This window comes from Hyaena hyaena, unplaced genomic scaffold (genome assembly GCF_003009895.1).
Source record: "Hyaena hyaena isolate Hyena2069 unplaced genomic scaffold, ASM300989v1 scaffold_722, whole genome shotgun sequence".
NCBI lineage: Eukaryota > Metazoa > Chordata > Mammalia > Carnivora > Hyaenidae > Hyaena > Hyaena hyaena.
In genome coordinates, this window is record NW_024081357.1 from 930,379 (window position 1) to 956,626 (window position 26,248).

Below are 26,248 nucleotides of genomic sequence, written 5' to 3' on the forward strand. Positions count from 1 at the left end.
TCTGTGCAGGGGACAAAGCTGTCTGGACACTGATGTTTGCGCAGTGAAGTTGTCAGAATTAGAGACTACGAGTGAGGCTTAGAGTTATATTTCTGGCTCCAATACGTTATTCCAAAACGTGGACGATCACTCCATCCCTCTTAAGTTTCTACCTTGTTTCATCCAGAAAGGAGTCAGTGTTTGTTCTATGCCTCAGGTTTCTTGCTTCTTTGGAGAAAGTTAGAGTTGCTAAGTACTATCCATTCTCCAAATAGGCGGCAGCGTTTGACTCGCCCGGCAGACATGCTGTCAGGAAGTCCCGTAACATGAAGGTCCAGGACACCACGGTCATCACTCTTGAGTAAGTTATTACTTTACATGTTACAGAAGCAATTGTGGTTCATTAAGCATCACATGGCTGAAGTTCTTCCCTTAGTCCATGACCTCTTTCTTTAGCTTAGTGCTTTAGGTCAATTTGCCTTTACCGTAGCATGAGTATCTTTACAGAGCACTTCTTCCAAGACCAATGCGACCACTAGTGCCGCCCCCCTCCGGGTTTTGATTCCTGTCTCTCTTCTCAGTAATGTAACAATGAAGGTGCCGGCCCTGAGCCCTATGAAGACTGGAATGAGAGCTTGTTTTCAAGTTTACAGGTTCTGACTGCGGCTATTCTCAGTGGCCCATTTTCCAAAGGGCTCTGACTGCCTATTGAAGATCTGGCCTGGCCTATAGACTGGCAGAGGCTTAGCTGTGTATGTGTCTGGGCTCAGAAAGTGGCAGAAACAGAGAAATATGGTGTCCAAAGTAATGGAAGACAAAAGCGATTCAATAGGATTTCCATATATTTATTTCATCACACATCATTTAAAATTTACAACCAGTGGTGGGCTAGCTAAACATCCATTGAGAGTGTGTGTGTGTGTGTGTGTGTGTGTGTGTGTGTGTGTGTGTTTAATGGGCAAGTGAACACCTATTATCTGCTTTGGGTTTATCGCTATCAACACATATATCTGGTTTACTAGTAGATATTTAAAAATGTTTACCATGGCTCTTGCAATTTGTACAGATAAAGACAATATTTTCTTGATTTCATATTTTAGAAGTCCAAATCCATCAGTTTCTAACAGCAATGTTAAATTCTCTCAGCCATTATGGTTTTTGTACAGACTGTATTCAAACAGACTAGAACTTCCACCACAAAAACAGTTGAATGAAAGATAAAATAATGACTAGATAAAGAGGTCCCTTATAAAGGACAGTGTCCACATTACAGTCTCAAAGAGAGACAGCACAAATAAAATCAAATGGAGTTTCTGAAATTAATATTTGTAACTCTTACGTGTTAAGTCCAGTATTTTTGCAGGGCGGAAGGCAGAAGACTAAACGGCTTTCTTCTAGCAATCTGACTGTGCAGTCAGCAGAAAGATAATGGTTTGTTTTAAATCTGTGTGCCTTCTACCTCAATACTTAGTAAGACTAACAACAAAAGAGATAAATATTCACTCTTGAGGCTGTGACAAAAGTCTTTAAAAAGCCATATCCCCTCCCCCCACTTTCTCTCAAAAAAGAAAAAAAAGTCTGGTTTTTTTTTGTTTTGTTTTGTGTTTTTCTTGATTGGGTGACATATTTGGTAGAAACAAGCCACACTTAAGGTCCTATCAAGGGTTTTATACACATTGATTGAAAATCGTTGAAACAAAATCAGGTTCTCCCGAGCATATGTGTGCTCAGTCTTGCGTTTTATAAACAATCGTTTCTTCTCAGGACGGCCCTATTCCCACTGCACAGGATTTGATGGAGGCACAAGAAAAGTAGGAATGTTGCTGAAAGTGTCACATATGTTGGCTCAGGATGAAACTATAGGGAACATACCGAATAGGCCCACATTTAATCATTGGAGGCTTTTCATAGCTTTTTACAAAAATCTTAAATACAGGTAAATATGTAAACACTGTGCTCTTAAACACTGTGCTCTCAGAGAGCAAGTACGTAGGCATGTCACATCATATCCCTTCTGGGAAGACAGATTCAAGTGAACCATCACCAATCAGTTTCAGAACCAACCACTAGAAGTACTCGCAGGCTCAGGGGCAAACACCACCTTGCACATCTCCGAGTTCTCTTGGTGGAGCGGGAATTCAGATCCCGCCATGAGGTTTTCTTTCCTTCTTCGAGACACGTAACCTCTGCCCGTGGACAGTCTTTCGTACTTGGTCTCAAATTGCCTGCATAACAACAGCAGCAATAACAGAGTTATACACATCTTAAAGTTACCTGCACCCCTCAGAGCCAAATTATTGGCTTCTGTACAATACTGTACACTTGAAGCTTCTGTTTCAAAGCAATTTGAGAAAGGACTGGAATGCCAAAGACTACCAGCTTCCTTTCCCACGAATGGGGGGATTTTTTTCTTCCCGTGTCTTTCTATACCAACAGATATACTATAGACCCCTGGAATATAGGAGTCCTGCCACACATTTTTCAAGACCGAAGGCCCAAATTCTTGTCAGCTCTCTGGAAATGCCACTGAGCTCTGCGGACCTTGCTATCTCCACCCATCATTCCAGGAGCCCCGCCTTGGGAGTGCTCCCCTGAGTAAGTAGCAAGTCCAACTGGATTTAGGCTGAGAATGCTGACAGGCATAACATTCCTAGAGCTCTGGGCCAAGTGGAATGTGGAACCAAACCAGTTAGCTGTGAGCCTGGGTTGGTGGTCACTGCATTTTGACCACAGGAAGGTTGATTTTTTTTTTCTTAATTCATGAATGGAGATTTATCTAAAAAGAAGTTAGTGTGAGTTGACAATAGCTTAGTATTCTGATTATAATCTACTATACTTTATTCTGTAAAAATATGACCTACTCATATTGTACTTCTATCATTTATGTATTCCTTATATGGGTCATGAAATGTCAGTAAAATAGAGAACGTGCTCAACTCTGGCCTATTTATTGAAGGAGATGTGGCTTGCTGTTGTAAATATACAAAATGCTTTCCTGGTTAATAACGTGTGTCAAGGAGACCTCTACAACTAACAGAAGAGTCAGTGCTAACTAGGCCCAAAGCATTCTACTTCCATGTGACAGTACTGTTACAAACGCCCGTTAGAAGAGTCAAAGGACACAGTATAAATGAGACGCTATAGGGTAGAAGAGGTGCTAGGAAACTTACGTGAACAATCATATATTATTTTGTATTTGAGACACTAAGAATTCTACTGAAAGCATTTATTCTTAAAATTCAAAATCCCAAACTCTCAAACTTGAGCCAAAACTTAAACAAGGGCAAGTTGCTATTGTACAATTACCTAAAACTTATGAATTAATTTGGGCTCTTAAACCATGATAAATGATTGCCAGCTGTTTTGTTTCACACTTTCTGCCCAGGAGACGGTGGTGAAGTTAGCTGATGGTAAGTACACACCCACTATTTTTGCTGAAACTACATGGCAACTCTTATGGTAAATCAAATCCCTTTGTTACCTTGATAAATTATTTCTGGACTAGAATACGATATTACCTCCAGAACCAAATGAACTGGTCCTTATAGTTGCCAGATATCCTAGAAATTGACTTTTTTTTTTTTAAAGCTTTATCAATTACTCTCTTACTTATGTAAAGGAAATTTATGTTTGACTGTATTTTTCTCATTTTCTTTTAACTTCCGAAATGAAATGTGCAGAACTGGGTGTAAGTTCCTGGCGAAACGGGAACTGCCCCGGGAACATTCCACGAGCGCTGCTTCTTACCTGACCGGAGCTCCATCCTTGTCCATCTGCATGCAAACTAAGAACGGGTACTGAGAAAACTGCACCGTGGAGATAAACTCCAGACCTGCTTCTGTTTCTGTGCTGATCTCCAGGCCAGCTTTCACGAAAGAGGAGTCCACAGTGATGCTGCCAGTTATTGCCAGAGCCACCCTAAAGATTTAGGTAAAAACAAAAGCAAACAAAAACACATTAATATCACATTTAACTGATCTGGACCAACAGCTATAATTTCATAAGGTCTGAACTCACCAATATGTGACGAAATGTGCTCAGAGTTCTGCTGGTAATCAGGGCCTGGCTAGTTCCAGGGATTAGGCAGTGAAGTTCTGCCCTTTCCCTGAGCCCTCCCACAGACTTCAATTCTAGATCTGGGAATGAAGTGTCTATCAGGTACTACTGTCTGATATGGGTATACCAAGAGCCAGGGTGAAAACATGCCTGGAACGTGATTCCTTCAGGAAGTCAGAAACACCTGAGGCACTTTAAAACAAAGGCGTGCCCCGGAAAGGACAAAAATGGCGGCTGCTCCGATAATTGTTTCGAGAACTGGGTAAGCAGATGGGGTTGACTGGGGAACATGGCTTGGATGATGATAAAGAGGATAAAACAATCCCAGTAGAAGGCGTTCCTCTAGGATCACTCTAATTTAATTGTAGGCTTTAAATGAAATTGTGGGAAATCACTCCACATGAAATCAGTTTACGCCTGCGTTATTTTGATAAAAGGGTACTCTGAAGGTTTGCTGTGCAAATTAAAGTCCCTGCTGCTGTTGTTGTCAGTGCAAAAGTAGGTCAGAGGTGGTATCATTTAAATCCCTGAATCCCTTATCATACCTTCTAATATCTTACACTCAACAGAGGCTTAAGAGATATTTTTTAAATGAACAAATGAAAAATTGAAGATAGATTGGCTACAGTGTGGATAATGGTAGATTCTTAGGGATACTGTGTCCTTTTTAAAAATCTAGATAATTTTTGGTGTTGCTGTTGTTGATTTGTTTTTGCAAAGAATTCAATTCAGTCAAATTTGGGGAAACTTCTATCTAGAAAATGCTTCAGAAAAAGGAGAAAGAAGACCAATTCACTGGGGAATCCTAAATTATACTGCTGATCCCTCTGATGGCCAGTTCCATTTCTCATTCTTTGGTTCCTTTTAGTGACACTGTGGGTCACCTTTCATAGTAAAAGTGCTGCCTTTTGATTGTTCTCAATTCCTTTAGCCATAGTTTTACATAAATCAAAACTTTAGTGACATTACTCCTATCTCACTTCTGCCCCACCATATTTTTAAATATCAAAAAGGGGGGCTACCTGGGTGGTTCAGTCAGTTAAGTGTCCGACTTGGTTTCAGCTCAGGCCATAATCTCACCGTTTCATGAGTTCGAGCCTTGTGCTGGGCTCTGTGCTGGCAGCATGGAGCCTGCTTGGGAGTCTCTGTCTCCCTCTCTCTCTGCCTCTCTCCCACTTGTGTTGCCTCTCTCTCAAAATAAATAAACTTAAAACAAATAAATATCAAAAAAGGCAATAATCAATTGCCCTTCCATTTTCCTTACTTCGATTCTACAACAAACAATAATTCTTTTGATTATCACACTGGTTCAGATTTACCATCTTTTACTCAAAATACACCACTGTCATTTGATTTGACACGTATATTAGAAAAACAAAAGGAGCTGAGAACATTTTGTTTAGAAAAAAATGAGTGCTAATGAAAAGACTTAAGGACTCCTACTGTTTAAGACTTAGATTCTGCACACAAGTGATCATCTCTTTTTTCTCCACTGAAGACAGCAAAAGAGGGAACATTTAAAATCCCAACAAGAGGGTCAACAACAAAGTTTGCTTCCAGGCAATATTTCCTGACAGCATTTTCAACTACTAATACAGGACACCAAGAGAAGATGAACTTCCCATCCATGGTGCATGCTGTCTGTGGATGTCTTTAAAAGTGTGATGATTGTTGGCTGAGTTGATTAGATAACTGACCTGCTTATAAGAAGCTATGGAAAGAATGAGTTCCTATGGTTTCTTCCTGCTCTATGGTTTAGTCAGTACAAATAGAAAATATAGATTTTTGAAAACTCAGAGAGCTAAACAATTCCAAAAGCATTATCTCTGCAGTTCATTGCATAGAATATAATACACGTGCTTACCGATTTTTCACTCGGGTTTTAGACTCACGATACCACAGGCTAAACTCCATTGCACCTGAAATGTCAATAGCTAGGCCACCCTGGACATCCATATTGGCCTTTAGTCCAGATTGCAGCTGAAGCTCCTAGAAGCAAAAATATCATAATAAAAATAATAAGCAAATTTAGTCTACCCCTTTCCAAAGGCATGTTCAGCCTCCTGGTACATATAATACCATCTGGGCTCTGCTAATGCTGGAGTCTTTCTCTAGGCTTGAAAACACATTATTCTAATCTTGATCACTAGAAGTAGACTGTTGATTTGCTACAGTATTTAGTCAATTAACATACTAGAGAAGTGCAGTGCCAGTTGAGACGGGTGTTTTTCAATCATTGCCTCACATTGGGAGAGGCAAAGGTTCTCAAAGTGTACTCCCCTAAGGAACAACATCAGCATACTGGGAACTTGTTAGAAATGCAAGTCCCATACCTACTGAATTAGAAACTCTGAGGATGAGCCCCAGCAATGTGGGTTTTAACAAGCCCTCATGTGATTGTGATGCATATAAATTTGAGAACTACCAGACTATGGAAAATGAAAGCATCTTCATTAGAAATCCAGCTGTGGCTTTGGGGTGGGGATAAGAAGTTGGGCCGGATGATCTCTTGTGGTCCTTCAGCACCTCTCTAGCTATGTGCTGTGTCAAATATAGGCAACTGCATCATGCTGGCAAATTAAAGGCAAAATAAAAACTGCTGGTGCAATATACAAGTTCCAGGAATTGCCTAGATAAAGCTGGGAAAGGAAGGCAAGGCAATTTAACTAAGCCTTAACACCTTGTTGTTTGACATTTGAAATGACATCAAATTAACAAACGAGTCTAACATGAACTCAAGAGCATATTCCAGAGGGACACTTCTCATTTACAAATGTAGTCCATCATAAGCAATTTTGCAGTTGTCTGAGGCCCATTGTTTTGTGTTGTTTGTCAGCGTTTAAGTCTTGCTTTCTGAGTACCTCAGCTGAGGTGATGTTGGCTGAAAAGTTCTTTAGCTGGATTGCAATCAGACTGCCTGGGGTCAGTGTTGGAAACGATAATGGCTCTGGAGAAAAGGCTCTGTATCCTTAATTTTTATATCCCTCCAAAGATCTTAGGTTCATGGTAACTGGCAGCATGACTAACTTCCTTATGTAACTGCCCTACTCAGACCAAACAAGCCATGCTTTCACCAACTCTAAATGCCATGATTTCGCTTTCTAGAAAGGATCATATTGATCTCCTTGAATTCCTTCCACTTTCCAAAAAACGTGGCAAGAAATCTCAGTCAAAGGCCTTCGCTTACAACCAGGTATATCAAAAAAGTCTCACTGTGCCATGAAGCCACTTTAAGTCTAAAACACACTTGGATGAAAGCATGAGATTCTTGACACAGAGCTCAGAACATGTTAGGAGAGAGTCCTAAGAATACTTAACAGCTACATTTAGTCTAGAATAAAATGTGGTTATAGTAGGATGCAAGGTTGTCTCGTATATCATAACTAATATGAAGGAACGCAAATCATCCTAGGAAAGCCAGAAAATTATGCCCAGACTTTAACCTATGTTTATGAATGACAGAACCAAGATATGAGAGTTCTGCATTTGCAGAGTGGTTGTGATTATTCCCAAATGAATCCTACTGTGTGCCTTGTCTTAGAAGGACTTCTTTCTCTTCCCAATTTGAAAACTATAATCTTGTTAGTCCACCCAGTCAAAAAAGGGTCTTTGATGATGAGGACTTTGGCTTTCCCATGACCATACATTAAGTAGATGTCAAAGCCACTAAATGCCATGGAAAAGAACATTTCACAGCTTTGAGACAATGTGCCTTTTATGGGGAGAGAGCATTTCCATTGTGGTATGAGTTTTAAGGAGTGCCTTGGCTTTCTGGGAAGATTCCATTTCTCTCATGCGAAGGGATCATGGAAGAACATTTATGTGTAGTCCGAGAGGAATTTTCCTGAGCCCCCATAGAAGGACAGAGTACTGAGTCCCATAGAACAAGCCATTCTTTCTTTGGGAAAGGGATTAAATCACATAGTGCAGCGGTTCTAATTTATGTCTAATAGTATGTCTTCAAACACTAAGACATACTAACAGTTTTGAGCACCTACTATGTCCCTGAAGCTCTACATTTGGTATCTTACTTAATTCCCATACTGATCTTCTGTGGTAGGCATTATATCTGAATATTAAAAAGGAGATTCAGGATTAGTGGCACACATGGAGTCAGAAAGAAACCCAGACTATCCCCAGGGAGTCTATTTCTATTACCACATATGGTTATCACAATATCATAACTCTCTTTTGTCTCCTGGTGTGCAAGAAAGCATCTTCTGAGAAATATTGTAAAAAAAAAGATCATAGGCCTATGTCCTTATTTGACCCCGAATGCATATTTATTTAAATTATTACCTATGAACTACAGGAACAAGATAGTAAAGCTTTGCATTTGTAGCTCGTGTGACTCCTTTGATCTTGTCCCTTTGGTTCCAAGGGTGTTTCTTACAGTCCAAACACTAATATTTTGACAACATATGCCCTTGCATCCATCCATTCAGGAAAATATGTTCTTTGCTGGCTAAAGAGGATCTCTGTATTAAGCTGACTTTATCAGACAGCCTTCTCTGAAGAGTAATCCAATTAGACGAAAAGAGAGAGCAAGAGTAAGCACAGAGTAATTCCATCTGCCCTGGTGGCTGTGACAGGCTATCCACTGCCAAAATTTCCTTCAATGTCAGCACTTGACCTAGAGTGGTATGTGCCTCTGAAGCTGGGATGGCATTACTGGAGTGCTCTACAGAGCCAGGGAGCCTCAAAGAGCTTATTTGTATAGTAGCCCATGATCTGCCAAATACTCCAATTTGAAATTCACAGACATTGGGTTATGTTTAATAGCTACAGGGTGATCTTTGCTTTAGAACACACGTTAGGTGCCCTTTCTTCCTGAACAGAAGATAATCTAGACCACGAGCTAGCAAACTGTGGCCTGCAGGCAAATCTGGCCCACTTGCTGTTTTTATAAATAAAATTTTGTTGGAGCACATTCATTTGTTAATATATTGCTGATGCTGTTTCCACTCTAGTGGCAGAGCTGAGTAGTTGCAACAGAGACCATATGGCCTCCAAAGCCTAAAATATTTCCTTTCTGCCCTTTACATAAAACATCTGCTGAGCCTGATCTAGATTACTGTTTTTATCAGGTTTTACACCCCAGTTCTGACCATCAGATTGTTGAGAGGTAGCTGAACACACACAGATGGTTTCGAACCGTAATTATTCCTGCACCTAAAAATGTGGACCACTTACCCAGCACTCTTCTGCCTTCTTCATGGATTCATTAAGAATTCATTGCCCCAGAATCAATACTACAATGGGTGTGTGCAATGTAAAATTGTGATATAATTTGAGAATTGTGTTTTTCATATGTGATCTTGAGGATTAAGGGATATGACAGATCCTGCTCATTGTCCTTCTTCTCTTCCTTTGTTCAGAGGGACAATGCATCCATTGAAAAACTACATTTACCAGGTTCCTTGCAGCTGGAGCTAGCCATATGAGGCAGTTTCGATCAACAACATAAAGGGCTTAGGTTATTTTCTCCATAATTTCTTTGTTTCTGTCAGCATCAGTATTTTCTCTTTTTGTCTTTTAGTTTTGTTGAGATATATGTGGCATTATTACACTCATATTATATTAAGTATGTCCTCTTTTGGCTCAACAGTGAGGAGATGTCTTCATCAGCTAAGGAAGTTGAGAGAAAACCCTGCTTACCTGTAACAAAAGGGAAAACGATAGACGGGTGGCAATACCATGAGGGCAGGTTAGAATGTGAACTCCTAGATGGGTGGAACCTAGTCTTGTGTTCTCCAAGCATTGAGCACATTCAACACATTAGGGATTCAATAAATATTAGCAGAATAAATGGATTACCTGGGAGTGATCGATCAATAGAATAAGTCCCTTCACCACACTGATAGGGTCACCAGATGCTGACAACATTTTGGACATCAAATCACTGTATCCGTTGAAAAAAGTGACAGGTCTGAGCTGAACATCAAAGAGGATGGCTGACATGCCCGCATAGGAGTCGAGGTTCTCCTCCCCCTCATCAGGAGTGGCCGCAATCAAGGCCTCCAGGCCTTGGGCTTCGATGACCACCTAAGGGAGAATGCAGATCATATTCATGATGGAATCTCCCTGGCTGATCCATAAGTGATGGTGAGGCTCCTGAGCTATTGCGAGAACTTTCTAAAACTTCAGGTATCTGCAGTAGCCAGGCAAATAAAAGCAAAACAAAACAAAAACATCTCTGTGCCTGAACATAAGGTGAATTCATTTTCTTCACTGAGTCCCCACACCCAGTGACCCATTTTGTAGAGGGAAAAAAAAAATAAGAGATTCAAATGGCAGAGGCAGAACTCAAACCCCTTCTGTGTGACTGCCAATGCCATGAGCTTTCCTTTTTGTGGGGTCATCCTCAAGACTCTTAATCCCATCAGGACTGTCATACATAATGGATCAACTGCCTGGCAAAGCCATGAAAAAGGAGATGGAGAAATGCTGGGACAATTGCCTGAGGCTATTGTTACAAGAAGATGTGGAAAACTCCAAGCCATGACTCACACACTTCTGTCAAACTTTTCTTTCTAGCTGAACGAAAAGATGATAGAAGCTCACATCAAGATCTCCACCATGCATAGGAATCTTACACATTCTCCATCTTCCACACCAGCCCCCTACCAACCGGGTGCTTGGCATTTCAGAGTGCATATCAGAAAACAGATGGTGATTCCTCAGGATAGAAGGACATAGTATTCTGACTAGAGTCCTAGCAAAGGGTGTATGATATAATATTGATAACAACTCAAGTTTGTGTTGGACTGGGCCATTTTAAAAATTTAAATGAGCTTATTTAGAAGGCTATAATTTGATATGCATAAAAACTAAACAGAAGTATATTTCATAATTAGGAAGACCTTAAAGCTTATAACCAATTTTTTTATAAAGCTAAAGAGATGGAATTCAGCCAGTTGTCACATGCCTACACTTTATTCTTTTCTCTCCTAATGGTACTAAAAAATATAGATGGGCTCTTTAGAGAGTTAAAGTTCTTATGGGGAATCAGTCTCTTTATAGACACAACCAGAGAAGAGAAGTGCCTGGGTGGCTCAGTTGGTTAAGTGTCTAACTTCAGTTCAGGTCATGATCTCACGGCTCGTGAGTTCAAGCCCCACATTGGGCTTTGTGCTGAAAGCTCAGAACTTGGAGCCTGCTTCAGATTCTCTCTCTCTCTCTCTCTCTCTCTCTCTCTCAAAAATGAATAAACATTTAAAAAATTAATAAACAACCAGAGAAGGAAGATATATTCCAGAAATAGATAAGTGAGGTTTTAACAAATATATCTATGAATAAAAATAAAATATTTTAAAAACATATCTGAAAAATATTAAAAATCACAATTCCAATTTTGTGAATACATTTGCCCTTCAAATGATGAATAGATGTTTGACGAGTCCAATAAAGCAAATTATTTAGGTTTCAAGTACATACTTGAAACTTTCTTTGGAATTATAAACCATATAGCTTCCTGCAAATGATGGAATTGTGAGCAACTTAAAACAGAAGCCACCATTAACTTATGCACTTTACTGTCTTACCATGAGCATGTTTTTTTTTTTAATTTTACTTCAGACTAATTTCTTACACACTTTATGAAGCAAAATTAATGGAAAATGAGTTACCTGGCTGCTGTGAAGATGAGACTTCCCAATGTACTGAAAGATGTTCAGGTTACTTCTCCTTAGAATGCCAGAACCGGAGTAAAGGATGTCAAGGCTGTAAGTAGACGTCGAATGAGGAGTACCTAATGAAAAAACAAAACAACCCTTGTAGTTTAGTAACAGTTCCCACAATACCAACTTGCGGAAGGGCAGAGAGGGAGAACCCCTTTTTGGGTTACATACGTTCTATGTAGCCAGTATAGGCAGAAGAGGATCCACTCTTGGAGAAACGGTCATAATTATGAGCAACCATTTCCTTCAGGACACGACGGACCATTTTGCTGCAACACGTAAAAGGAAAAAGCTGCACATTCATTGTAATGGCTGCTTTCCAAGTCAGATTTGGAAAAAAAGAAAAGAAATCCTCAGTAGAAAAAAAGAGGGGGCCAAATTTTTCCACCTGAGGAGGTGCCAGCTGGAGGGCCAGCATCAGGGTTAGGGCTTTCCCCTTCATTCCTCAGATATTTGAAATTCAGTTTGGTATCAAAATAACAGCAAGGCAAGGATGCCCGGCTATGAATGGCTTAGTCTAACTCATGGCCACACCTCAGGAGTGGAAAACACATATTCTATGAATCATAACGGTGGTATTGTTAAATAGTATATACTTTCAAGGAAAGCTGTACCAAACGGGATGGGGGAGCAGTTGCCCAATATTTCTGTAAACATTTTCCTACACTCCCTAATGTTACCAGTGGCTGATGACATATCACAGTTCATTTCCAGGAACTTGTTCTATTTATGTAGTTTTCAATTAAAGAGATATCTTAGTAAAACCCATATATGAACGATTATGTTCTCTAGAGTAAGTCTTAAATCTTGCCCTTTGCCTCTATCTTGTCTACTATCTAAGGACTGTTGAGATCTTTCCAATCTTGACTACTTAACACTAATCATATCAGGAATAATAAAATTATGACAACACCACAAAAAAATATCAAAATAATCACTAAAGAAATTGGATCTGGACCTGAGGTAGAAACTTACTGAGAGGTGGGAATGGTGACCCTCTAAGTAGCTCCCACCACCCAATATCATTAGGTCATAAGATTTTAGCCTGGAGAAGAAGGGCTGAGGACATCATTATAGCTGTCTTGAAATATTCAAAGGGCCTGAGGGTGGCTGAATGATTAGACCTGCTCTGCTTTGCTCCAGGGATTGAGGCACATGGGACCACTAGGAAGCTTTCAGTTTCCCAAAGAAGTCCTGGTGACAGTGTGAATAATGACACAAGTTCCTTTAGGGGAGGTGAGCCCCCTGCCACTGGCCAGTTACAAGCAAAGACTGGATGCCACCTGCCAGGGAGTCTCCTGGCAGATGCGCATACTGGAGAGACACCAAGCGAAGTGGGCTGTGATGTCCTTTCCAGCTCAAACCATTCTGGTCCTAAGAATCTGAACCACAGTGTTTGTGATGGCTTCCTCACCTTTCCCTGCTGCTCTCTACTCCACCGCCTCCTCTTTTACTATCCCCTCCATCACTAGGTTCACAAGACAAGGACAGAACACACACACACACACACCCCCCCAGGATCTCTTCCTCAGAGTCTCATAAAAGCAAACAAAGAAATAGAAGTCAAATCCTTTCCCTGGGAACACATGGTTGCAGAGAGACTTTGCTTCTTCCTCCCTCACTCATCTGCTCCTTCTTCTGTATCTGTCCCTGCTCTTTTCTCCTATCTACTCACTCCTCTCACACCTTTTTCCTTTTACTGGCTTTAATTTTTTTTCCTTTCTCTTTATCTATTTTCCAACACCCCCCTCCATGTCTGTTTTCCTTTTCAATTGGAAACACTCAAATTCGGCCTTTCCTAGCGATACTGCTGTGCAAATAACTCAGGGGAAATGGAAACTTTTTTTCAGCCCTCTCATTTCAGTGAGGAAGTGCAGAGAGCCCTGGGGAAGTCCCACTTTGAAGGGAGACATCAATGAATTAAGAGGAAGAGACCCAGGAACCAGAAGAAAAATGAATCCAGTAAGAGTTACTGAGACTGATGAAGTCTGCTGATCCTACTCTTCATACTTTGAATAGTCCTCAAACACGAGCCATGCCTAAGGTATTAAACTTAAGTGGTAAATTCAGTTGATCTGTGATAGATGAGGCTTCAGTGTTAGGTCACTAACATTTGGAAAGTTAACATGGAAGACCATTTGGTGAGAACTCACATCACTTTGTTGTGCTGTTTATAAAAACAGTCCTATAAAAATGTAGTTGGGTTGTAAAACATTACAAATATCTGGCAGTATATATTTAAAGACTGAGCAGGAGACTCAGAGTAACAATCATACCCCGGGTTTCAAATCCCCGTGCCAAAGTGAAGTTGTTTTATCTGGCCTGCTAAATAGTTCTCATGGGAAATTGGGCAAACTTTGGTTTTATGCAACATAAACTAGTATAATGACCACACCATTATTATCAGCCACATGTGTACCACACCAATATACAAATAAGCATGAACAGGTAGAATAAAATAAGCTTGCTTAAATAAACAGAGAGACAGGTGCACTCTATCATACCTTACAGGCATTTCAAAACGTAGGATGTCTTGAACAACAGTGAGCATGTATTTATTCATTTCTTTGGGAAGTTCCCCAATAGAGAGCAGAATGTTTTTTACTTCCATGTAGGATGGATTGTTATTTAAAATGACAGCAGCTGCAGTAGTGCGAACAGTCTTTTCATGAACTTTACGATTCTGGTGGTATATCCTGTTCAAAGTCTTCTTTACCTGTTCAAAGACATTCAAACTTAGTGCACATCTAGATTTTTTAAACTGACGTGGCAGGCATAGTTAGTGCTCTTAAAACATGTGTGTAAGACATTTCCCAGGGTTCTTTGCAATTAGGTTGGGGCCATAATTGTAGCTAATGGACTATGAACAGAATGGCTATGGGTAACTTCCCAACTGAGACAGTTAAGAGCTGGTGCGCCTTCTCCCTCTCTTTTTACTACTACTGTAGTAGACTTAGGGCCACGTTTTCCCTTACCTACGCTAGGCATAGCATGAATGAGAAATAAATTTTTGATAAGCTGAGATTTTACTCATTTGTTACTGCAGCTTATCATGGTGTTACCTAACTAATATTGACTTTTAAAGACTACTGCCACACAGCAAAAGGTCTCTGGGGAGCGATGGCTACATTAACCGATATTTCCTTACAATGGAGTCTCTCAAGATCTTCCCTTTCTCCTTTTTCGAATTAATACAAACTTCATTTTTTAGAGCAATTTTAGGTTCACAGCAAAACTGAGCTGAAAGTACAGAGAGTTCCTATATATCCCTTGCTTCCAGGCTCTACCTGCCCAACACACATACAAACCCCTCCCTCATCAACATCCTACACCATAGTGGTATGCTTGTTACATTTAATAAAACCTATATTGACACATCGTTGTCACCCAAAGTCCACAGGTTACATTAGGGACTTTTTTTTTTTTTTAACAAGGCCTTAACACCAAAGAAAACTTGCCAAAATAATGGCATTCTATGGCAACAAATAATTGCACTGGTTACTAGCACTATGTGGTATGGAGTGGGGTGGGGGTGCTCTGTACTAGGCATTTCTAAATAGTTCTTTCAATTCCACTTCCCTCTGCTTTTTTCTATTTCTCCTAAATCTAGGCCTTGTCTCAGGTATATAGGAGTTCAATGACTCACCTGAGGACAAAAAAAAAAAAACTGGGAAGGAACAGCCAGAATTTATTTGTAGGTCTGTCTGTCTCAAACACCTGTGGCCCTAGCCATCAGGCTTTACACAAAAGCAGTGGGAAGGTTCTCAGCTGCATACTGGAAATATCATTCTCAGCAGGCAGCTTATCTTGAGGCCTATAAACTTTTCTGCTCTAACAAAAGTTTAATTTAGATGGCTTCCTAAACATGCAGCTATAGGAACCAATGCAGTAATACTTCAGCCAGGATATTTCAATGTTGAAAAATTTAACAGCATCTTAAAACTTATGGAAGTAAAGATATTTCTGGAAAGAGCTTCTTTTTTTTTTTTAATATTTTTTTAAAAATTTATTTCTAGGGGAGAGAGAGAGAGACAGAGTGAGCAGGGGAGGGTCAGAGAGAGAGGGAGTCACAGACTGAAACAGGCTCCAGGCTCTGAGCTGGCAGTCAGCACAGAGCCCGACATGGGGCTCGAACCCACGAACCGCGAGATCATGACCCAAGCGAAAGTCGGACGCTTAACTGACTAAGCCACCCAGGCGCCCTGGAAAGAGTTTATTTCTTAAACTAAGAGAATGTGCTTCAGTATTTATGCTTCAGGATACAGGACATTATTCAAAATGTGAAGCTACTTCAAAAAAAGCCTTAAATTCAACTTAAGAGTTATTTTTAAATGGGAAAGAGACATCCTTAGTTTGGAAAAAAAAAATAGGATGACTCCAGAGAACTTCGCATTTGACTCCAGGTTAGGCATGCTTCTTTTCTTTTGTTTATGTTACAAATATTCTTTTACCTCATCAGTTATGAAAGAGACATCATATCTCTGGAGAGTGGTGATAGCGAGGTGGCTGACGGGCCCTTCACCAGCCTCTGCATATTTCAGAAGGAGTGGGATGCCTTCCGGGAGCAACGCATTCTTCAGAGCCAGTAGGTACATCATGATGTCCTCTTTTTTCTCTGCTTTTTCAAGTCCTCCTAGGATTAACTTCTTGGCTTCTACCACCGCCTAAAAAAACCCAAAAAACACATAGTACCTCAAACATACGTACAACCACACATTATACAAGGCTTGGACAAGGCTGGCTTCACTCTTGTACCCAAGAAAACAACCTAAAGTTTTATTTTTATTTATTTATTTTTTATTTTCTTTTTTATGATTTTTTGAGAGAGACAGAGACAGAGAGAGTGTGAGCAGGGGAGGGTCAGAGAGAGAGGGAGATACAGAATCTGAAGCAGGCTCCAGGCTCTGAGCTGTCAGCACAGAGCCTGAAGTGGGTCTTGAACCCACAAACTACGAGATCATGACCTCAGCCGAAATCGGATGCCCAACCAACTGAGCCACTCAGCTGCTTCGAAAACAACCTAAAGTTTTAGAAAGTTTTGCACTCATTGCCTGACTGAGACACACAATAAAAATGAACAGGTATACTTCATAAAGGTGTTGTTTTTCAAAAATGCATGCATTAACATATTCTTAAGAAGCAATGAGTACAATTAATAATAGATATATAGGGTATATCGGTGGCTCAGTCAGCTAAGCATTCGACTTTTGATTTCAGCTCAGGTCATGATCTCATGGCTTGCGGAATTAAGCCTGGCATTGGGCTCTATGCTGACAGCACGGAGCCGCTTGGGATTCTCTCCTTCTCCTTCTGCCCCTTCCTCACTTATGCGCACATGCTCACTAGCTCTCTCTCAAAATAAATAAACATTAAAATAATAGATATATTTACTTTTGAACACATTCTGAATGTATAAAGTCATTTTTAAAATTCCTCTGTGATTGATTACTCCTGAAACTATCCATTTATTGAATTTCTAAAGCAATAATTAGATGGCACCGAAGTGATACCACATAGCTCTTCTTAAGTAATAATTTGGTGAAAGTACTTAGAACTTAACCATAAGGTCTTGCTCTAAATGTTTAAAAAGTGCTTGTTTCCACTTGAATCGAAATTTGATTAATGCTGCCATACAGTTCAAAAAATATTTTTTGAATGCCTTCTACGTGACAGATACTTTGCTAGGTACTTTTCAAATATGTTCTTTAATCAAAAAGGCCCCTTTTCCTGACCTAGAAGAAAAAATGATTGAGTATAAGTTAATAGGTCAATGCAAAAGCAAATTAAAAATAGGGACACCTAGATTCTGGTCTTTGCCACTATGTATGCTTTAGGGGCTTCAACTGCATCTTTAAAGGTTCCTAAAATCTAATCCATCTGTAGAATTTAGAAATTCTGAAATTAAGCAGCAGGTACACGCATGTGCGTGAGCGCACACATGCACATACACACACACACACACACCAGAAGAGAGACAGAGAGAGAGACAGAAGTGGGGGAAGATATAAAAGATCTCGAAATGGAAGTAAAGACACTAAATTTCACATGTAATAAGAGAAATGCCATTTCTCAACTATCAGATTGATTAAAGGATTCAAAAGTTTGATAACATATTTTCCTATTGAGGCTATGGGGAAATAGGCATTCTCATGCATTACTGGTGGAAGCATAAAATGATACAATTCCCAAGGAAGGTAATTGGCAAAAGCCAACATATCTGCATTTTGTTCCTGCAACCCTAGCCCTGAGGCTATACCTCCAAAAATGAGAAAAACATGTGCCTAAGATTATTCATCTCAGCATTATTTGTAACAGCAAAATGATAGAAACCACCTACTGACCATAGGTGGGAGATGCTGAGGACACAGTGCAGTAGGAGAAAGATCTCTGAGAAGCAGTATGGGATGATTTCCAGGGTATATTGTTAGGAGGACAAAATAAGATACAAAAGAGTGTATATTTTGTGAAAGAATAAAGAAACAAAAATGTGTGTGTACATTTGCTTACTGTTGCAAAAAGAGGCACAGGAAGGAGAAACCAAAAACCTGACACTGGTTACATGGAGGGGGCAGGTGACAATGGGCAGAAGGGGTAAGAAAGGGAACAGGACCCTTTGAGAACGCTTTTAAAATGTAGTGTTGACTTTTGAATCACGTTATTTCACATATTCAAGAAATACAATTCAATCAGCAAGGATGGAAGATTGCTAACAGTGAATTCAAACAGAAAGGACATACATGTGTATCAAACTGCTAACAGAACTAAACAAAAAAGAATAGCAAAGACTTGATCCCAGAGACTTCTGAGGATAGAGCCCTGGCTGTCTACCTTTAGTGGAGTATATTCCAGAAACAAAAGGAAGTGTGATGAAGTCTTAAACTTTATGTAGTCTGATTTTTGTAGCAATATCAGTGCAGCAATTCCCAAAGTATTTTGTGTGTGTTTTAGGACTGAGCAAACCAATCAATAGATTGATGTTCTTGAACACCAAGATTCTCACTCTAGGAGAAGGAAGATACATTTATGGAATGGAAGGAGAGAAAGAAGCTTGTTGTACTGGCCTGGAATTAAAGACGGTAGTATGAACTCACCATATAATAAATACAAATATATGCATTTTGTCCATCTTAAAGGTCAAGATGCTATAGCAATCAAGTAATAAAAAGTAAAAGCATTTAGGGGTAAAATGCCAGATATCTGCAACTCACTCTCAAATGGTTTAATCTAAGTACAAATGAAATGAAATAAAACAGAATGAGGTGATGTTAAAAATTGGCAAGTGTAGGTACACAGATGTTTGTAGAATTGTGCTATTCTTACAACTTTTCTATAGGTTTGAATTTTTTCAAATGCAAATTTGAGGAAAAACAAAACTAGGATGCAAGGAGGTCAAAATGTATTCCAAAAACTAATAGAAAAAAAAATAGGGGCTTTGTACTCAATGAGTAAACTTGACCAGTGGCCACTAGGACCGTCACAGGTCATGCAGGAGCTTTCATGTTAGCAAGTGCTGGAAAATCTTCAGTATTCTATCAGATGGCAGGTACCATCTGGGCAGTTGTAGTATTGTATGCGCAGGAGACACCTTAAAGTTTTGCTTAGAATACACCATTTTCTTTCCATTCATATGTCTGTGATTTGGGCTAGAGATAGGTGAATATTCTATAGCAGAAAGTTGAAAGGAAAATCTGAACATTTACAACAATCCATCTGGTGACTAATTACCTTCAAAGATACGCTGTTTTAAAAGTTGCTCAAAACCATTAACAGAATTGAATGACAGTAATAGTGGATAGTTTAAGCTACCTACAAGGTACCTCCAAAGATGTGGTAAGAACTTGGCTGTTCTGTTACCAGCAAAACTTTAAATTTAATCCTTAGTTCAGTTTCCATAGACTATGCTTCTTTCTATTTTTTAAAATGTTTTATTTATTTCTGAGAGAGAGAGAGAGTAGGGGAGGGTCAGAGAGAGAGGGAGACACAGAATCTGAAACAGGCTGCAGGCTCTGAGCTAGCTGTCAGCACAGAGCCGGATGCAGGGTTTGAACCCACAAACCGAGAGATCATGACCTGAGCCGAAGTCTGATGCTTAACCGACTGAGCCACCCAGGCGCCCCTATGCTTCTTTCTAAATAAAAAAATCTGAGTATGTCATTCACCTGCCTAAAAATCGACTGTTCTCTCTTCTCTCTATGGAATGAAGGCCAGACTTGTTAGCTTCTCATTAATAAACATCCAACTGTTTTCTCTCTTCCCTTCTTTCCTGTATCTCCACTCTCATCAATCTGCCCCACAAATATGAATACTTTGTGTTCCAGCCCCACAGAATTTCTTACGTTCTCAGACAAACCAGACCCATTTAGACATTGAGCCTTTTCATCCATTGTTGTATTTTTCCTAGAATGTCCTTCATTCCATACTATTATCTCTTCACCTAAAGAGCTCTTCTATAAGAAGTTCAGATATCACTATTTTGGTGAAACTTTCCCTAGCACCCCTAAACAGAATAGTTTGCTACATATTCTGTATTCTCAGAGCACTTTGTTTATATTTCAATATTATTTTTTGTTTGTGCTTGATTAATGGAGTGGGAGTTCTTTGAGGATGGTAGAATATTTTATGCATTTTTCTATTAAAGGACTAGCATCACACCTAGCAGAGTAGATGCTCATTAAATATTGCTGAATGGATGTTTTCAGGTATGAGCTTTGTCTTTACCCGAGATATTTGATATAGGATTACTGAAGTAAATTGGCTACTCAAATAATTATGGAAATTGGAAAATATAAGAAGTCATAGTTGTTTGATGTCATAGAAATAGTACAAATTTGATCTCTGCCAGAGCTTACTAAGCTGATGCTCAAACATTTTCAATGCCACTTCTTTTTTAGTAATCTTTTTCACACATAGTTTACATTCTAGTTATGGGTTGCCTCTTTTGGAGCTATTTGGTTTCAAGAATGTTCTCCCTATTATTTTTAAGAACAAGCACTCCATAAGAAAAATAATATAGTGATGTCTTTTCTGAGATAGAAGAAAACTGCTGACTATAAGCTGGCTATATAATAAATGCGGACAGAAAAAGACTGTTTTTATATTTTTAACACTTTCAATCTATTTGCATTATAGAAAGATAGGCAATATTGGATATTAATCTATTTGGATTTTCTATATCTAGCTAAGCTTACAAAGTGAGGTTTTGGTTTTTTATGAGAAAGGTGTTAAAGTTGATAGCTTACTCTGGCAAATCAAGAAACTTTGAGCAAATGAAATTAAAAATAAAATGTAAAGTTCTCGGTAATTACAAATAACTAGATTCACACCATCAAAACTCAAAACTGCAAACCACATTTATCATAAAATTCTCCTCTCAGGGATAGCCCTAGAGTCTAATATTTTCTAAGAATAAGAACTATACCATACATACCAATGAAAGCCACAAACATAGTGGGAACTTAATAAATACATATTGGTGAGGAATTAATAGACTATTTACTCTTTAGCAAACATTTGCTGAACATTATGCATCATATATTTTTTAAGTAATTGGCGTTAACAAGGCAAAGACCCATTTATGCATGCAGCTTATGATTTCAGTGGAAAACAGAAAGAAGCAATAAATGTAACAAATAACTGAATTATATCAAGGATGTTAGATAACAATAATTGCTATGAAGTAAAGAAAGTAGAGTAGAGTAAGGGGAATTAGGAGTGCCAGTAGTGGGCAGCTCATTGAGTAAGGCATAGAATGATCTGGAACTATATAACACGTGAGACTGAGTTCACACTTACTTTGAGTTTGCAGCCTTCATTCTGACACAACTTCCTGACGAGGGCCCCAATGACGATCATAACAGTTTCTCTGATGTCATTGCTTGCAAAGGAACCTTTGAACTTACTCTATTAGCCAAACAGAGATAAAATAGTTATAAAAATATTTCAGTATTTCCAAGGGACATTTTTAGAAGTGTTTCTTTTTTTATTAATGTTTTATTTATTTTTGAGAGAGAGAGAGATAGCGTGAGCAGAGGAGGGTCAGAGGGAGAGGGAGACACAGAATCTGAAGATAGTCTCCAGGCTCTGAGCTGGCTGTGAGCACAGAGCCAAACGCAGGGCTTGAACCCACGAACCATGAGATCACGACCTGAGTCAAAGTCAGATGCTTGGCCAACTGAGCCACCCAAGCACCCCACAGAAGTGTTTCTTAAGACACAAAGTAAACAATGTCTAAGAGAAATGTTGTATGTTCCTAGATAGGAAATTCAAATTTTTGATTTGGGGATACTTATAAATTCACTACCTAACTTTGAATTGAAGAGTTTATAGAATCTCTCCTTTCCAAGTCTTCTTAACATATGAACTATGAACTCAGGAAGTCTCTGACCTCCTGAGACATTTATGGATTGGGCTCACTGGCCACTGAACAAAAAAAGAAAAAAATAAAAAGATCTGCAAATTTTTGTGTATGGATAAAGAGGGGACTCATTACTTTTTTTTTCTTTCAAAATTTATTTATTTATTTTGAGAGAGAAAGAGGAAAGACCACAAGAGGGGGAGGGGCAGGGAGAGGGAGAGACAGAATCCCAAGCAGGCTCTTTGCTGCCAGTGCAGAGCCCAATGCAGGGCTTGATCCCACAAACCGTGAGATCATGACCTGAGCTGAGATCAAGAGTCAGACGTTCAAACAATTGAGCCACCCAGGTGCCCCAGAGATTCTTTGCTTTTATCGGGTTCTTAAATGGCCTTGTTTTCCAAAAAGATTATGAGTTATTCCACTAGATCATAAGCAGACAAGTGTACATTTTGTTTTCGAATCTTGGACTCAAGAGAAGTCTAGTTTTATTTCCAATATAAATGTGTTAATATTGGAAGAATTTTACCTCTTCAATGTATTGTATATTAAGTGCCATGAAGACTTTTGAACTCAAAATAAATCTTTTAAAATCAATTTTTGAGACTGCCTGGGTGGCTCAGTCAGTGAAGCATCCAGCTTCGGCTCAGGTCATGATCTCACAGTTCTTTGATTTGAGCCCCCATTGGGCTCTGCACTGACAGTGTGGAGCCTGCTTGGGATTCTCTCCTTCCTTCTCTTTCTGCCCCTCTCCAACTCATGCTTCTTTTTTTCTCTCAAAAAAAAAAGTAAACTTTAAAAATAAATTAAAAAATAAAATAAAATCAGTTTTTGAAGCATAAGCAAGACTCATCTCTGATATTTTATCCCATGTCACGTTACATGAAAGGTGAATACAATCTTTATATTTCTATATGGTATAGTTTATGTTATTTAGAGGAATGGCAAGGAGGACGTTATGTGGAATAGTGTACTATAGTTAATGATTAATGGATAGAAAATAATCCAATTCCTGCTTAGATTCTTATGAACTTTTTAGCAGCTGACAAGCCTTATTTTCACAGTGTTCATCTGACTTACAATGAGGGCTCTCAGGAGTTCTTCATTGGGATGGGAGGCAAATCCACAGGCATAGAGAAACCTCTCCTGGAGGATAATGCTACTGTCACTTTTGAAATCCAAAAAGTCCAAAATGGCGTCTAATGAGTCTGAGGTCTGAGCGGAGGTGACAGCATCCACCAGTTGAGGCCTACGAAAATAAGAGAGTCATCAATATCAATTTTAGCATGCTTAAGGGATTATTTAAATCTCTACCATTCACAGATTCTCTATTGCTCTACGTTTCCTAAAGAAGAGAAACTTTTTATATAAACAAAAAAAAATGAATAATTCCCTCAAAAAGACCCCCTCATTTTGTTTTAAACTTCCCATTTAATTCCTCTCTCTCTAGCTCAATGTATACTCAGAATATATAAACTAACTTCACTATAATAGCCTAAGTCAAACATAATTTGGAAATTTGTGTGTCAAAATATTATACATTAGGTTCAAATTCTTTTCTCTATGACTAATATGTCAGAGTTATAGTCTCATATATTGATTCTCTTTCTCTAATTATCTTTGCAAATATATACATTTCTTAAATGCCTAATTTAACTCAGGTGCTACTAGGAAATTCTTTTAACTTTATGTCTAAGGGAGAAGATTTAGCCATTTTTTTTTTAAATAAAAAGTACCATGGTATAGTTCAATGATTATGTGTGGGCAGAATGGAACTCCTACAGGCAACTTCTAGTTAGAAATACCAGTCAACAAGAATCTTTGGTTAGTTGAGTCTGGGATGATAAAATTTCTGAAACTAGTTGTCATGCTAATGAATATATTATGTATGTAAGTATATTTCACATTGTATAAACACATTGTACATGTGTTTATTGCTTTATACTATAAAAAATGATACACTTGCACTGTATCATTTTGTTCCTAACAAAAAACCTAGTCAATGAAGCAGACACTGAGGATAATATTTATTAGGTGTCTATTATGTAAGTATTTCGCTATAAATTTTAGGTGTACAACTTTTTTTTGCTTTCATTTCTTCATCTGTAAGATGGGGCTAAAAATGGTGGTTACTTTCAAACTGTTATGGACTGCATCATCTATGCAGAGCACTTAGAATAGTGTTTGGCATGGGGTAAATACTCAATAAAAACAAACTGCTATTAACAATTACTTCATTTAATTGACTAGACATTTCTGTCAGGTTACTACTAATATCCACCTTACATATGAAGAAACAGAGTTAGGGATGTTCAAGGCCCCATAGGTGTTAAGTGCACAGCTGGAGTTGGAACTCAGGTTTTTCTGATTTGAGAGTTCTCAGGTGTCCACGATCCTGTATTTTTTAATTTTTAAAAAATGTTTACTTATTTTTGAGTGGGGTTGGGGCAGAGAGAAAAGAAGACACAGGCTCTAAAGCAGTCTATGCACTGACAGGAGTGAGCCCGACGCAGGCCTCAGACTCACGAACCGTGAGATCATGACCTGAGCCAAAGTCAGACGCTCAACCGACTGAGCCCCCCAGCGGCCCCCATGATCTTTTAAATCGGCGTTTCCCAAAGTGTCATCGATGTGGTTCTACTCCTATGAAATGCTGTCAGGAAAGGGATCTTCAAGGCTGCTTAAGTTTAGAAAATGTTTAAGGAAACTTATACCTAACATTATATGATTAAAGATGCTGAAAATTTCTGCAGCCAAGAAAACTATTTGATTTGATTTCACCCAACATTTTTCCAACTCAGTTGCTCACAGAATCCTTTCCTCTTGGCACACTTGCTAATATTCTGCAAATTACAGGATTCATACAATGGACTCTTTGGAAAATGTTACATTCTACCACCCTGACTTTCACTATCCTACAATAAATAGAAAGAATTGTTCTCTATTTTACAGATGTTGAAAGTGAAACTTGGAGAGGCTAAATGCAAACAATTTGCTCAAAGATTGTATGCTGTTGGAGGTCAAAATTACAAAGTCTTCTGATTTTAGTTCATCCTAGTATTCTTTCTATTACACTGTGCTACATGTGGTTCACATATGATAGGGCACAATATTATGTAAATACAAGTATCTCCTGCTTTTCCAAAGTTTGTGTTAGGCCACTTTGCTTTGACAGAAGACCTACACTAGTACTTGTTGCGAACTGAAAGAAACCATGAAGGGGAATTTTGCTTTTACCAAAAAAAAAAAAAAAAGTTAAAAGCAAAATTGCTTTTCCAATTTTATAATCAACTCTGGAATCTTTTCAAGTGTAAATTAGTAGGTCCAAAACCAGGGAGGCAGCACATGCATCACGGTATCAAGATGAAGCCCTGTTTGTGCCCTCCCTTACTTATGTAACAATTTAGACCTGATATACACTCATAAACACTGAAAACAAGATTATTCTGAGTCACTGTCAAACCTTGTTACTACGTTTCTGGTCAAGTAACTGTCAAATTACCATATTAAAGCATAACTCTTTGATGAGAATGCAAAACAATGCAATAATTGATTTGGAGGTTGGAGGGTGGTTAGAAGGAGTCTCTCTTGGGGCACCTACGTGGCTCAGTCCAGCACCCGAGTTCAGCTCAGGTCATGATCTCACAGTTGGTAAGTTCAAGCCCCAAATCGGGACCCATGCTGTCAGGTAGAGCCCTGTTCCGGATCATCTGTGCCCACCCCCCACCCCCGCCCCGGCCTCGCTCCTCCCCCATTCAGGTGCTCAATCTCAAAAATAAATAAAAGCATTAGAATAAATAAAAAAATAAAAAATAAAAGGAAACTTTCTTGCTTAATTGAAGCCAGTAACCAAGAAATGCCTTTCTACAGACAACCCCACACAGTATTCAGGAACTTACAAATTTTCCTTGTTTTCAGCCTTTAGGATTTGGAGGATTTCTTCTCTATTTGCAGTCCTGAGGTGCTGAATGAAGGTCAGGAAGTTTCTGACAGCATCAGCCTTGGAGAGGTTGTCAGGCTGCAGGTGTTTTCTGGCGGACTGCCAGTGCTCCGAGAGCTGTGAAAAAACATGGCTGCAGGCTCACACCCCATTCATGATTCTGAACATCCACATTGGCAAGGGATGTTCTCCCCAGAAATAAACTTTTCCTTGTATCTGACAAGCAAAAGAAGCTTTTTGTAT

General features: G+C 39.0%; 1 protein-coding gene across 1 annotated transcript in view; it reads right to left on the minus strand.

Moving 5' to 3' along the window:
* Nucleotides 1–815: 815 nt before the first annotated feature.
* Nucleotides 816–26,248, minus strand: part of LOC120220779 (microsomal triglyceride transfer protein) — a 45,214-nt gene continuing 19,781 nt past the window's right edge. Inside the window, exons 8-18 of the mRNA XM_039217948.1 lie at nucleotides 25,965–26,122; nucleotides 23,146–23,314; nucleotides 21,507–21,614; nucleotides 16,166–16,378; nucleotides 14,219–14,430; nucleotides 11,886–11,983; nucleotides 11,664–11,785; nucleotides 9,853–10,080; nucleotides 5,900–6,024; nucleotides 3,727–3,897; nucleotides 816–2,204 (exon numbers count right to left, since the gene is read on the minus strand). Of these exons, the coding sequence (XP_039073879.1) occupies nucleotides 2,033–2,204; nucleotides 3,727–3,897; nucleotides 5,900–6,024; nucleotides 9,853–10,080; nucleotides 11,664–11,785; nucleotides 11,886–11,983; nucleotides 14,219–14,430; nucleotides 16,166–16,378; nucleotides 21,507–21,614; nucleotides 23,146–23,314; nucleotides 25,965–26,122 (1,776 nt within the window). The 3' untranslated portion in view covers nucleotides 816–2,032. The remainder of the gene's footprint in view (nucleotides 2,205–3,726; nucleotides 3,898–5,899; nucleotides 6,025–9,852; nucleotides 10,081–11,663; nucleotides 11,786–11,885; nucleotides 11,984–14,218; nucleotides 14,431–16,165; nucleotides 16,379–21,506; nucleotides 21,615–23,145; nucleotides 23,315–25,964; nucleotides 26,123–26,248) is intronic.